Source organism: Hyperolius riggenbachi, chromosome 5, assembly GCF_040937935.1.
Source record: "Hyperolius riggenbachi isolate aHypRig1 chromosome 5, aHypRig1.pri, whole genome shotgun sequence".
Lineage (NCBI taxonomy): Eukaryota > Metazoa > Chordata > Amphibia > Anura > Hyperoliidae > Hyperolius > Hyperolius riggenbachi.
Window position 1 is genome coordinate 104543886 of NC_090650.1, and position 14842 is coordinate 104558727.

Below are 14842 nucleotides of genomic sequence, written 5' to 3' on the forward strand. Positions count from 1 at the left end.
CATTATCAGGCCCTAGGCAATGTAAGTGTGGGTGCATGTAAGAATGATGTGCAGGTACTCTGCAGGGGAATGAGGAGATTGTAAACAGACAACACCTCTGTGTTCAATGTGCACAGCATTCTCAGTGGATTCCCTGCAGCTCTGTGGGGAGTGCATATGTAGAGTATAGTACTACTGTTTAACAAAGTAAACCTGAGACAGATGAAATTAAAGTTTTATGCATACCTGGGGCTTCCTCCAGCCGCCTTCAGGATAATCAGTCCCTCGTTGTCCTCCTCCACCACCTGGATCTTCTGCTATGAGTCCAGGTACTTGAGCCAGTCAGGCGTAGTGCGCATGCACACACTCCGCCGCCAGGAGCATACTACACCTGTGCAGCACTATTGCGCAGGTGCAGAATGTTCCTGGCTGTGGGAGCGGCATGCGGCCGGACAGCGCTGACTGGCTGAATTACCAGGACTCATAGCAGAAGATCCGGGTGGTGGAGGACAGTGAGGGACTGATCAGCCTAAAGGGGGCTGGAGGAAGCCCCAGGTATGTATAAAACTTTACTTTTCATCCGTCTCAGTTACCCTTTAATTTGTAGTCACCAAACCAAATTTTAATAACATATCAAATTATTTTATTTCATCAGCAAAGGGAGTGCATACATTTGCATAAATCAGCATCAATGCAGAATTATTTCCATCTCGTTGACCATCTCTATTAGTGACATAGCTACACATCAGGCTTTATTCTTACAGCATAGATGTTATTTAGTATATCTAAGAGATTCCTGTGTACACATCATATATACAGTCACAATCAGATATGTATATCTGACCTTAAAAATACGGGGACTGCTTTATTGAAGCAGCACAAGTAACTAATTTTTATTGGTTTATTTCATTTTTGTGGACTAAGCACAGCTATTACTGTATATATATTGTATATATACATTATTTTTAATGACTATTATCTGAGAAATAGAACATTTTATCATATTTTCTATTTTAATTACAGTTACAAATTCATTAGGAGTCGGAGTCGGTGCATTTTTTCCCGACTCCGACTCCAGGCACCCAAAATTGCCCGACTCCACGACTCCGACTCCACAGCCCTGCTTCCCATTGTCCACCTAATAGTTTTTAAATTGTTATCCTTACATTTCTCAACCTAGAAACGTTCAGCATCTGGCCATATTTTCATATGAATACTTTAGAAAGGGAGAGAGTTCTTCCTAAAAACCGCAGTGTGCAATACACCACATTTCTACTACGGTAGTCATCTTCGACATCAGGGAAAACTCCAGACATATGAAGAACTTTTAGGATGGGAAAACCGGAGTCAAAAAGAGATGGGTGTGCCCAGCTGCCAAGCTTCCAGTCACATATTAAACTGAGCGCACTGGTAGTTTGGGGTGACTCTGCTCTCTTGAATATTCACATACACACAATACATTATACCAGGCCTCTAATATTGCACTCTGTATTAAAATATAGTGGAAAAGTACTGATTATGAGTCTTAGTGCTTGATTAACAAAGTCTGGAATGCCACCATACATTTTGTCTTTCAGGAGTTACTGATCAGTGGTGGAGTTACTAATCAGTGTACTCACCATTTTAAAATTGCAAACTTCATTTAAAGGAATTATCAGGCAAAAAAAAAAAAAAAAAAAAAAAAAAAAAAAAAGGAGCAGCAGTGAGTGACTACGAGGGCACAGGATGGCTGCATGGGGCTGGTAGAAGCCCCAGGTAAGTGAAACTTTTTTTGCCTGACAATTCCTTTAAGGAGGAACTTTAATCAAGCATTTAACTTTATCCTAATCAGTAGCCGATACCCCCTTTTCAACGAGAAAGCTTTACTTTTTCTCTAATAGATCATCAGGGGGGGTCTGTACGGCTGATGTGGTGAAATCCCACCCACAGTATGAGGTCATGACCATGGTCCTGACAGTTTGCTGTCTGTGAACCTTGCTGTGTTGTGAGAAAGAATGACTCTCAGAAAGAGTAGGAATCTTCTAGGGCATTTTTGGCAGCGTTGTGGGATCGTCGACAATTCCCAAAAACACTTTGCCAATGAAAGTGAGTGGTGGTGAACCCACTAGTGAGATTGCGCTTAGCAATCGCAATAACAGGACATGCAGCATTTTGAGCAGGTTTGTGCTAAATGCAAAGTATTTAAAGCACTGCATAAATTGCTTATAAAAGGGGGGGGGGGGGAAAGCGATTTTGTTTTGAATAAAAAATTTTAATACTACTTACCCGGTGTCTTGATTACCTTCTTCCGTCTGTAGCTCCACCCCCTAAAGGATGAAGTCACAGACACTTCTCTCTGATTGGTCCTAAAGAAGCACCTATGACCTCTTTTAGGGGCGGGGCTACGGGTGGAAGGAGGACACCTGGTAAGTATAATAAATTTTAATTGAAAAAAAAAAAATCGGAAGCGCTGTACAGTTTGCAGTACATTGCTTCCAAGCGTAAAAAAAAAACCAAATGCCCTAGGAATCGCTGCACACAGCGCTGCAGCGATTCCTAGTTGGTTCCAGGCCTAACGAACATTCCATATAGATCACCTGGCAGAACTAAAGATGTCGCCACCAGTGATAAATTTGCAAACGTAAATCAGGGAGAGTAAATATTTTACAATGAGCAAACACTGACTAAATAATCTATGAAGGAATATTGTAATAAATAAGCAATTTTATTCATTGTTATTTTTACTACAGTTCTTCTTTAACATGTATGTTAATGTGACAGGCAGAATACAAATCAGAGGTACTCTGTACTGCTTAAAATCTAGTAATGCTCTTCAGCTATGTACACACTTTCACTTACTGCTGTCCATAAAGAGCATTAGAGGTCACTTCAGTTGACATTTATAGTTCAGGTATGCTCCGAAAGCTGGGTACACACGTACAAATATCGATTGGCAGGGATCAGGGTTCAGTGCTTTATAGATGCATCACTAGCCTGCCAGCTAGCGATCCTTACTGTTATGTAGAGGGGAGGAGAAGCAACAGAGCAGGAAACAATAGGGGAGGAAGAGAGAATGTCCGCAGTAGACATGATCTGCCATGACAGATTGGCTGCCATATAGCAGGTGGTCAGGGACCGCTGCACACATGCTAGATTCTTAACTGAAGCAACCCCCACCGACTGGCCTCTGCTGAGCACAATCAAATGTTTATACACAGCTTAAAGTACACCGAACTAAGAGGTTTAAGGAGGTTGCCATATGTATTTCTTTTTAAATACCAGTTGCCTGGCAGTCCTGCTGATATCTTTGGCTGCAGTAGTATCCAAATCACACACCTGAAACAAGCATGAAGCAAGTCCAGTCAAACTATCAGAAACTTCTGATCTGCATGCTTGTTCATGGTCTATGGCTAAAAGTATTGGAGGCAGAGGATCAGCAATACAGCCAGTAAATTTGCATTGTTCAAAAGGAAATAAATATGGCAGCCTCTATATCCTTTTCAGTTCAGGTGTCCTTTAAGCTATAAAAAAAAAGCAACCTGTTCTAAACATAACATTTCACCACCCTGTTTGCGGTCTTTCCCATTCGGGTGTAAGAGTCCTTAGAAGCCAAGGGCATTCATTCCTATCTTCCTTTAGAGCTCTACATGTACTGGTGACCAAAACAGCCCTGAGCAATGAATAGCTGCAAAGGCCGTACCAGTGGAAACTGTATAAGGTGCCTGGCCACAGCCCTATTATACACTAAGCACTAATACCTACACACATGGCTGCAGACACACTATGAGCACTTTGAGTGCTATTCTGACCACCAGTGCCATGAGAAACACGCTCCCATTGACTTGTATTAAAATCACGGTAAAATTGCAGTAGACAATGTTTGAAAAATCTTGATTGCAGCCAATTTTACCGCCATTTAAATGCAAGTCAATGGGAGCGTTTAAAAAAAAAAGGGGGGGGGGGTGCTAGAAAGAGCTAATAGTCAAAAAAAACACTCACAGTGCTCATAGTGAGTCTACAGATTAAGACAGTATTCAGTCACTGTTGAAAATGCTGTGTCTTCCTTTTTGAAAAACGTGCACAGCAGTCCAATGAATGACATTTCTAGCAAGTACATCTTTGTAGAGAGTTCTTCACTACAGATGAACCTGCACTGCCAAGGTTAAACCTTTACTAAGCCCTAAGGCCTGGTGCACACCAAAAACCGCTAGCAGATCCGCAAAATGCTAGCAGATTTTGAAATGCTTTTTCTTCTTTTTCTGTAGTGTTTCAGCTAGCATTTTGCGGTTTTGTGAAGAGTTTTTGGTGTAGTAGCTTTCATGTATTGTTACAGTAAGCTGTTACTGAACAGCTACTGTAACAAAAAACGCCTAGCAAACCGCTCTGAAGTGCCGTTTTTTCAGAGCGGATTGCGTTTTTCCTATACTTAACATTGAGGCAGAAAAGCATCCGCTATCCAAAATCTGCAGCAGCCCGGGAGTATGAGTTTCTGCAAAACACCTCCCGCTCTGGTGTGCACCAGCCCATTAAAATACATTACCCAAGCGGATCCGCACCCGCAAGCGGATCGCAAAACGCAGCAGAACCGCTCTGGTGTGCACTAGGCCAAATAAAGCATTAGTAAAGTGTTAGAATGTGGTTTATGCAAAGCTTCATTTACAAGGGACCTTCCTGGAATGCAACCCTGGAGTAAACTAAGAAGCCCCAATAAAAGTTCCACATGCCTCTAAAATTCAATTTAACATGGGAAAAAAAACCTCATTTTGTGGCCATCCCTGAATGAAGAGAAACCTTGCTTCTAAAATAATAGAATCTCTGTACACAGAAGATACCCAATCTGGTACCCAGTATACAGTCTGTCATCCCTGATTTATCTGTCAGCTAGAGATGATCAATAGGATGCTAATAATGACTATGTAGCTTGGAATTGGGCCAATTAAAGTCAGCAGGAAATACATTTCACCACACAGTTCTTCACCTTCATTACAGTAGAGTACCAGTTATCCGGAACTCAAATGATCTGTAGTCTCAACCAACCAACACAAATCTCCAGCAGTACTCACCAGGGCTGTGGAGTCGGTCCAAAAATCCACCGACTCAGACTCCTCAGTTCAGGATTCCTCCGACTCCTCTAATTTGCATATTACAATTTTGTTGATTAAAAGTATGTAACATGAAATTCGTCTCTTAACTGCCAACGCTTAGGAATTTTACAAGACAGCTGAAGTAGAACAACTGAAGACAAGACAACTGAAGTGAGAAGGATATGTAGACTACTATATTTATTCCCTTTAGACTAAAACTAGTCCTTGGTAAGAGTACTTGTAAGATGTACAAACCGGAACAAAGAACATCTATCAGGCCCTAGGCAATGTAAGTGTGGGTACATGTAAGAATGATGTGCAGGTACTCTGCATGGGAATGAGGAGATTGTAAACAGACAACACCTCTGTGTTCAATGTGCACAGCATTCTCAGTGGATTCCCTGCAGCTCTGTGGGGAGTGCATATGTAGAGTATAGTACTACTGTGTTACAAAGTAAACCTGAGACAGATGAAATTAAAGTTTTATACATACCTGGGGCGTCCTCCAGCCGCCTTCAGGATAATCAGTCCCTCGTTGTCCTCCTCCACCACCTGGATCTTCTGCTATGAGTCCAGGTACTTGAGCCAGTCGGGCGTAGTGTGCATGCACACACTCCGCCGCCAGGTGCATACTACACCTGTGCAGCACTATTGCGCAGGTGCAGAATGTTCCTGGCTGTGGGAGCGGCATGCGGCCGGACAGCGCAGACTGGCTGAATTACCAGGACTCATAGCAGAAGATCCGGGTGGTGGAGGACAGCGAGGGACTGATTAGCCTGAAGGGGGCTGGAGGAAGCCCCAGGTATGTATAAAACTTTACTTTTCATCCGTCTCAGTTACCCTTTAATTTGTAGTCACCAAATCAAATTTTAACAACATACCAAATTTTTTGATTTCATCAGCAAAGGGAGTGCATACATTTGCATAAGTCAGCATCAATGCAGAATTATTTCCATCTCGTTGACCATCTCTATTAGTGACACAGCTACACATCAGGCTTTATTCTTACAGCATAGATGTTATTTAGTATATATAAGAGATTCCTGTGTACACATCATATATACAGTCACAATCAGATATGTATATCTGACCTTAAAAATACGGGGACTGCTTTATTGAAGCAGCACAACTAATTTTGATTGGTTTATTTCATTTTTGTGGACTAAGCACAGCTATTACTGTATATATACTGTATATATACATTATTTTTAATGACTATTATCTGAGAAATAGAACACTATCATATTTTCTATTTTAATTACAGTTACAAATTCATTAGGAGTCGGAGTCGGTGCATTTTTTCCCGACTCCGACTCCAGGCACCCAAAATTGCCCGACTCCACAGCCCTGGTGGGGGAGATTTATCAACGCATTACCAGCAGTTTTTTCTTCTTAATCTGTTCTTATTATCATGCAGAACTGTTCTTCCTGCTGGTTAGAACGTTCTTAAATCCTAGGTAGTAGTGGCAGTTTAGCGTGGATTTCTAGAGCTACACTACAGTTAAGAGAAGTGCAAATCCATCCCTAAACTGGCGCAGATTAAGAAGTGCTTGAAAGCAGCTCTACAGATGTAGAACTGCAGGCTCGACATGATTTGTGTGGTGCTCCTCTCACCTGCTGAATTCCTCCTCAGAGCCTGCCAGTATCAATACAGCAGGTGTGTTGGTTACCTCAGCAACAAGAATTCCCCTCACACACTGCACTGTCTGACTCCTCCTAGCTCCTCCTATATTACAACAGTTTTAGAAGGAATCTGCACTTATGATTTCTTAATATGCCTGAGACAGTTATGCATGGATTTCTAAAAACGTACCAATATTTTGTCTCAGACACTCTTGATAAACCTGGCCCACAGTGATGAAGGCCAACTTTTTAGGCTGTTTGTGAGCACTGCAGTGCTTTAAGACTGGGTTCCAAGGCTCCCCAAAAGTTAATATAGTTTCAGTTACTATATTTTAACATTTAATACAGTGTTCACTGAATATACAGTGGAGTAAAGTATTATATTAGCTAGGCCTATTTTTAACATTGTGTCTCAAGCATCCAGAAAGCACACTTATCCGGCATCAGCCGACCCCAATCATTGCCAGATAACCGAGACTCTACTTTATAACAAAAAGCATCAGAAAATGTATTACAAGAAACCCAACAATTCTAGAATGGAGAAAGGGCCCTTTTTCCAATGGCTGCGCTCTGATTAAATAATTGGCACACTTGCGTATTGCTGATCGCAAGGGTACTTGTGAATAACATGTTCAGTGTTCTCCCTGGGCTCATTAAGTTGGGTGCTCCACCCAGCTAGTTTTGATGAGCACCCGGATGTCAACGGCTCACCTCCTCCTATGCTGTAAGCAGAGTTGCGCACAGAAGCACCAGCCCTGCACTCTATCATTTCGACCCACCCGGCTACTATTTCATGCCACCAGGCTGGAAAAAGATTCTGGGGAGAACACGGATGTTAATCATGGTGCCTTTTTTTCCCCGCTGCGATTCATTTCATTGCAATTTGGGAAAGCGCTGCATGCTGTATTTTATGCTCTTGTGATCGACTGCTATAGCAGCCAATTGCAAGCACTGCTAAATCGCAGGGAAAAATGTAATTTTTAAAGAGGAACTCCAGAGAAAATAACGTAATAAAAAAGTGCTTCATTTTTACAATAATTATGTATAAATGATTTAGTCAGTGTTATCCCTTTGTAAAATATTTTAAATCCCTGGTTTATATTCTGACATTTATCACATGGTGATATTTTTACTGCTGGCAGGTGATGTAGCTGCTGCTTGCTGTTTTGGCTGTTGGAAACAGCTGTAAACCGCTATTTCCCACAATGCAACAGGGTTCACAGACAGGAAACTGCCAAGAGTTCAGAATTTCTTTGCGGGAGGGGTTTCACCACAATATCAGCCATACGGTGCCCCCTGATGATCTGTTTGTGAAAAGGAATAGATTTCTCATGTAAAAGGGGGTATCAGCTACTGATTGGGATAAAGTTCAATTCTTGGTTGAAGTTTCTCTTTAAATTAAGAAAATCGAGATTCCATTGCAGTGCGGAGGTCATGCTTTTCAGTGGAAAAGGACCTAAAATATTTTAAGTCTAAATGACATGACAGCAAGCCGAGCAAAAACACCTTTTCTAAATACTAATCACAGTATGACAACCACTAAATCTACCCAATAGTGAAACCGCACAAAGCACAGCCTTTCTCTTTCACACTTTTCCTTTTTTAAAACAGCATCTGGCACTGTTGTGAAGGCGAAAAATCTAAACACAATAATGAATGGAAGCATACAATGAGTCAACACTCAGCATGGTAAATCCCCACCAGATGAATAGCGACCCTTGATATTTGAAAATCCCTTCTGTGGCCAGCCAGTTGAATCTCACTGGCTACAAAAGACAATGACGTCACAGGAATTATCCCCATCACTGAATGCTAAGCATTCCATGCTCCTGAAGAAGAAGTAAACAACACAGCCATTTAGTACTTCTCCATGAGCTTCCTGTCCCACCAAAAACTTCACACACTCCAGCTGTTTCCTTCAAGACTGGCCATAGACTATTCACTTACCATTCAATTTGGCTTTTAATCAATATTACCGTCAATAAAATGATCAATTACTGTACGTCCGACTAAAGACCAACGACGTGGATCAGTCTATAGCTCAATGATCGCACTAACTATCAATTGTAAATCCACTTCAATTTACGATCATGATTGATTAGACATTTTGTCAAATGTTTAATTGGGCAAAACAATAGTAGTGTACATGGTTAGCTTTCAATAAAGGAAGCTGAGCACTGCTCAATCGTTCTTGTGGATAATCAGGTCATGAATACACTGGCTTGTACTTATCAATATAGACTGGAAACCACCATACACCTTATCCCTGGAAACCATTAGGAATTGGCTGGAAGAATCCATTCACACCTATGTGTACACACACCACGACCACCACAGAGAAGTGTTCTGCAGTTACGTTTTTTTAGTACCTGACATACCCCTACTTGAATGCTGAAGTTAACATCCTGTGACTGCTCCTGCCTCTTTCTGCATCAGGAAACACTGATGTAGCCCCTGTATGCACCGCAATGCAAGCATGGAAGCATGCCTGATGACTGCAGACTCCAGTGTGGTTATGGAAGATCCTAGACATGGAAAAATAGCCTGAAGCAGTCATGTGAAAGCAGCATGGTTGGAGGCGCTTGCTGTGCAAACAATGTTCATGGAGAACATTCAAATCCATGCACTGAAATAGGTCATACATTTATAAATGTGAATGAATGAAAATTTAAGCATGCAAATCCTAGCCTCTGTGGAGACAGAGGTATCAATAGGCTCATAGTTCTTTCCCTAACCCAGCACAAAGAAAATAGCTGAGCAGTGAGCTTGTCAATATTAAACCACAATAGATGCTGACTTCTAAAAATACAAGTGGTGAGAGTAGAAGTGTTATTCAGAACAGCCAATCAGACTTCATTACAACCCAATAAAACAGTGCTTTTTTTCCCCAGCAGCCATTCATGTTTAAGAAATCATTTTCCAACGTCCCCTGCGCCAAGCTCCTCTTAGTCCAACTTTAAAACTTGAGTGAAATAAACATTAATAACTGAAGTAAAGCAAGGCCTTTGTGGCTTGCTATGAAACTTGTGTGTCTCATGGAAAAATTCTTTCCCCAGCAGAATGTGGTATTCACATAGAAACAGAAAAAGGAAAGAAAGTGAGACGTTAAGCATGTTTTCTATATACGATAAAAACGTAGTTTCTAAGGTATAGTTCAAGAAAGCAAAGACTAAATCGCCAGAATGACATACTGTATATTGGGGTGTATAAGACTACTTTTTAACCCTTGAAAATCTTCTAAAAAGTTGGGGGTCGTCTTATACGCCATGTGTCATTGATGCCGGGTGATACGCCCTATTCAGTTACCGACTTTCAAATCTCGCTGCTGGGGACTGTAGTGAAGCGGCGCAGGCTTACATGTGTGAGATCTGAGAGGCAGAGAAGGAGGTAAATAGGATCCAAGGGCGGGCCAGACGGGTGAAAGGCATGTTTTATGGGCACAGCACAATCTATTCTTCAATACTGCTCTAATAAACAGGGAGCTGACCAATCCACTTATGGAGAGAGAGAGAGAGAGAGAGAGAGAGAGAGAGAGAGAGAGAGAGTTGACCAATCCAACCAGTCAATCCCCTGTACAGTGTTATATACTGGGTACCACATACAGTACAGCACCAGTATCTGTTCATACATGGCACCAGTATGATTTTTGTTTTAATTTATTTATTTGGTGTGCATTGGAAGAGGGGTAGTCTTATGCAGCGAGTATATCCCAAACTGTATTTTAACTGGAAAAGTTGGGGGGGGGGGGGGGGGGGGGGGTTTGTCTTATACGCCGGAATATACGGCATTGCATATATCACACCTGCGCCTTTAAGGTGAACACAGAGCTGTTATGCAAGGTGAACCTTAGACTAATAGTGCAGAACTGGTCCTAACACACCCACTTTATGCTATATAAGCTTATCTTGTAGGTTAAAAGAAACAGGAAGTGTGAGACCTATGGAAGCTGCCATATTTATTTCCTTTTCAACAATACCAGTTGACTGGCAGTCCTGCTGATCTTTCTGGTCAGTAGGGTCTAAATCACACATCTGAAACAAGCATGCAGCTAATCTCATCATAGACTCCTGATCTGCATGCTTGTTCAGGGTCTACGGCTTAAAGTATCAGAGGCAGAGGATCAGCAGAACAGCCAGGCAATGTGCATTATTTAAAAAAGGAAAAGTCAGCCTGCATAATCCCGCTCACTTCAGGTTCCCTTTAGGTTAATGAAGCATAATTCGACAACAGAGAAGTCTTACCGTCACAATTGTAGGTGGTGGTGGAGGCGCATAAGGATTTCGACGAAGCAACTTTGAAGCAAAGACAGGGGAGTCATCGTCCCCCTCCTCCAAAACTACAATACACACGCGGCTCATTCGCGCCAACGTTGAGCCAAAGCTCAGCTTCTTATCCTCCTCAGACTATAAAAAGATGGCACCGGGCCCAAACAGAAGCTATCCCATTTGCTATCAAAGTTTTAAAAGGCTTACTTAAAATCCCAATTAAACTGAAAAAAAAAATCTAAAATGAAAAAAAAATTATTAACACTGACTGCTTCTCCTATAGGAACAAAATGCAGGGCAGAATGTATAAAGCAGAGTACAAAAAAATCCTATTAGCTTTATTACTTTTTTCCTCTCATAGAAAAGATAACCTGCCAAAACAGTTTAATGATCAGCTGTAAAAGTGTTCTTTATTTAGCTGTACAAAGGACCACTGAATCCTGCAAGGTCAATTGCTAAAAAGCACTAGTCAGCTGTTTACTGTCTCTCCACACTAGCATCCTGCTGAACCAGTGCTGTGAATTTTCCCATTAACCAATTCTGAAAATGGATTTCATTCATTGTATTGCTTTCATGTGCTCTAATCCAGGACTTGAGCTCCCCACATGAAGCATAAAAATCCAGCAAGGTCTACAAAAGCAGCAACAATGAAAGCCAGTGTGGAGTGCTGGACTGCAGCTCATTCACATGTGATGAGTCAGACCACAAGGGAGATGGGTACTCCAAGGGAAATGAAGCTGACTGAATCTCAGGCGTCCCACATGACAGGCATACCGAGGACGTGTTTACTTCATTATGATCAGAGCAATAAGCAGGGATGGATTCCTCAAAACACACAAATATTGTTGGATCCAAGGAGCAGCACTGAGAACGTAAGGTGCCTATAGCACTTCAGTCACCAGGAGTTCCAGCTCTTGTGCAATAAGTAGCTCCATTAAACACAGCATCCTTTGTAATCCACAGCAAAAGGGAGCATCAGAGGTCCTTTTAACATGCAAACGTCTCAATTCTTCCTCTGCCAGGCTCAATGCTCTCATAAGCATTGCACTCTATTTAATAGGCTTCCTTTCACCATTTCAGAATAACTCCTTTGTAGAAAAGATGCTTTTGGAAGCTGCAGAGCCTCAGGCTGAGAGGAGGTTTGTAAAAGAGCAGAGACAAAATTTCACTCCCCCAGCAGCAGTAGCATTCCATCCCAGCTGTTGTGGAAAGAAGCACAACACACTGCAGAGCTGCAGAACGAAATGCCTACTAATGCTCACATGTTAACTAGAGAATTCAGCCACTGCACCCGGTGAGCCAGTAACTTCCTGTGATGGGGAGGGGCTATCATCCTCATTCTGCAGTCGTCACCAACAACACTGCTGGTTTAATGACTAATCTGCCTTTAGGAGGAGGGGGCACCATCCTAACTGAAGTTTCCACATGGAAAATTGTGCCTCGCTTTGCTTAACTGACTCCAGCCTGAAGAACAAGCCCTCTTTTTTACTGCCACATATGAAAGCAGTTATGCAAGTCAGCCAAGCCATTCTGGGGGGGGGGGGGGGGGGGGGGGGGAGTAAAGTCTCGGGATTCTTTTTCTAATACAAATTATTATCCCCAAAAAATAAACGAACAAAGAGTAATGATTAAAAACCAAAATGTGTACAAGAGCGTGTGCTGACAGATTAGAGAGTATAAAGAGTACAATGCATAAAAATGGCAGAATATAAAAGATTGCTTTGGATGTAAAATGAATGGCATTATTCACCACATATTACATCTGTCTACATGAGATACCGGGAGGCTGCCTGCAGTCATCCTGTGAAAGCTCGTTGCCTGGATATCAAGTCATCAACTTTTACAGCAATTTTAAATAACCTAATCAGAGAAACAAATGATTTTATTAACCTGGAGAAAATAAAAGTGAACATATCTTTTAAAAGTCACCACATAATTGTGACAAGCACACACTCCCTGATGTGGTGAATAAACGAGGGTCTTTTGGAAAATAAAAGCAATTACTTTCAATTAAGGAAACCTTTAATTTAATGCCTGGTACACACCATGCAATTTCCCATCAGATTGACAGTCGATTATTTCTGGCAGGTCCGATAAGATTTCCAATCATATTTCTGATCGATTTTCCAATCACTTCTACACAAAAATCAGAAAAACTATAGTAATCAGATCGGACCTGTCTAAAATTATCGGTTCAACCGTCAATCTGATGCGAAATTTCATGGTGTGTACCAGGCATTAGACACAATATCTTTGATTATTTCTGCACATAATCAGCGCCTTTATCATAACTTTTTACAATGTTGGCTTCATGTTAATGCTGCTGAACAGTTACTGGGTTTCTGCAGTCATGTAGGGATTATATTAAGAGCCCCTCTGAGGGACAGTTAGTGACAAGACTAGATACTCTGTAAAGCACTGGGAGGTGGTCTGTGCAGTTTTTATTCCATCCCAGGACAAATCTCTCTGCCACTCTCAAAAAATAAAATAAAACAAAAAAAAACATACTATTGCCCACTGCGCACTAGCATTCCGGCCGAATGTCCTATTATATACCCCTCAAAAAAATAACCTTGTTCCTACAGTAAAACATTTTCCCAGCAATGTCTTTGCATTTTCCCCAAATGCAACCTTCCACACCAGAACACAGCTTTGCAACACAGACTAGGCCTGAAAGATAAATTGAATTTAAATCGAAATCGCGATCACCAAGATCACAATTTCAGAATCGTCAAAGCGGCGAATATCGCGATCACGTCATTTCCACATGAGGAAGTTTGAAGAAGCACCTTCAAACTTTCCCAAAGTCCCAGTGCCCGCAGCGTTGGACATACCTTCCTTCTTCTATCGCCCTCTGCCGCCTCTTGTGCTTGGCAAAACTTCAGGTTCCTGTATGTCACATGATATACAGGAAGTATGCCGTGCATTAGAGCCTGCAGGAGGCAAAGTGGATAGATGGGCATCGCTGGACTAGTGCTTGAAACTATGTCCAGAACTGATGCCGCTTGGGAGACAGAGGAGACACACAGAGAGACAGCGTGGGCACAGAGACACAAAAGAGGCAAGAGAGAGACCCAGAGGAGGCATGAAGAGGCAAAGGGGGCACAATGAGAGACTGGGACAGAGGGGGAACAGAGAGGCACAAAGGGGGGGGAACAAAGCTGGATTTGAAGGAAATCGTGAATCGAATCAAAATCGTAATTTTGGACAGAAATCGCTCAATTCAATTTTTTCCTAAAATCGTTCAGGCCTAACACAGACACATGTCTGGTATTCAAATGTATTCAAACATACACTGCTCTCTTCCATGTCTAATCATATCCCACCCACAAAGCACCTAATCTTAACCTACCTCCAACGCTAGAAGCAAAAGTAAGCCCAAAATACTGACGAAGAACAGCGCTGAAATCCCCTGCACCAATATCACCTGAATCCTGCACTAAACCACATGCCACCAAAACCAGGAGTACTGACATTATGCAAATGGCATGTAATCTTGTCTCGTGCACTTTCAGCATGGAACGCCCTTCAAATAACCTAAACATACAGAAAGTACCCAGTGAGGAATCCTGTGGTGAAACACCTTATCCCTGGAAAAGCTTTAACATAATATGGCATAAAAAGATTAAACAGTTCATGTAATATACACACTGCAGTGTGCTTAAATGTCTAGAAATGTGGCTCTCATCAATAATGCAACATACCTGCATTAAGATATGCACATGCAGCAAACTCCAGTATGTACAGTAGAAGTGCTGATAATGAATCCAGCTGTAATGTCTGCTAATTTCAGTAATTCTCATTGCTTTGCAAATACTGTTTCTCCCATTCCCTATAAACTGACCCTCTCCATTTCTTATCCCTGTGTAGATGATATGAGTACTTCAGCATACATGGAGTACACAGTATGTA

The 14842-nt window shown here is 41.8% G+C and overlaps 1 protein-coding gene across 5 annotated transcripts in view; it reads right to left on the reverse strand.

Annotated features, from left to right (window-relative positions):
- The window catches only part of ANKRD28 (ankyrin repeat domain 28), a 289915-nt gene that overhangs the window by 167966 nt on the left and 107107 nt on the right, over nt 1-14842 (reverse strand). Inside the window, exon 1 of one of the 5 annotated variants that reach the window (XM_068236091.1) lies at nt 10907-11182. The exons of 3 other annotated variants lie outside the window; for them this stretch is intronic. In XM_068236091.1, the coding sequence (XP_068092192.1) occupies nt 10907-11023 (117 nt within the window). In that variant the 5' untranslated portion in view covers nt 11024-11182. Of the gene's footprint in view, nt 1-10906; nt 11183-14842 lie in introns of those variants that run through there. One more of the 5 variants, XM_068236092.1, reaches the window with a different exon arrangement.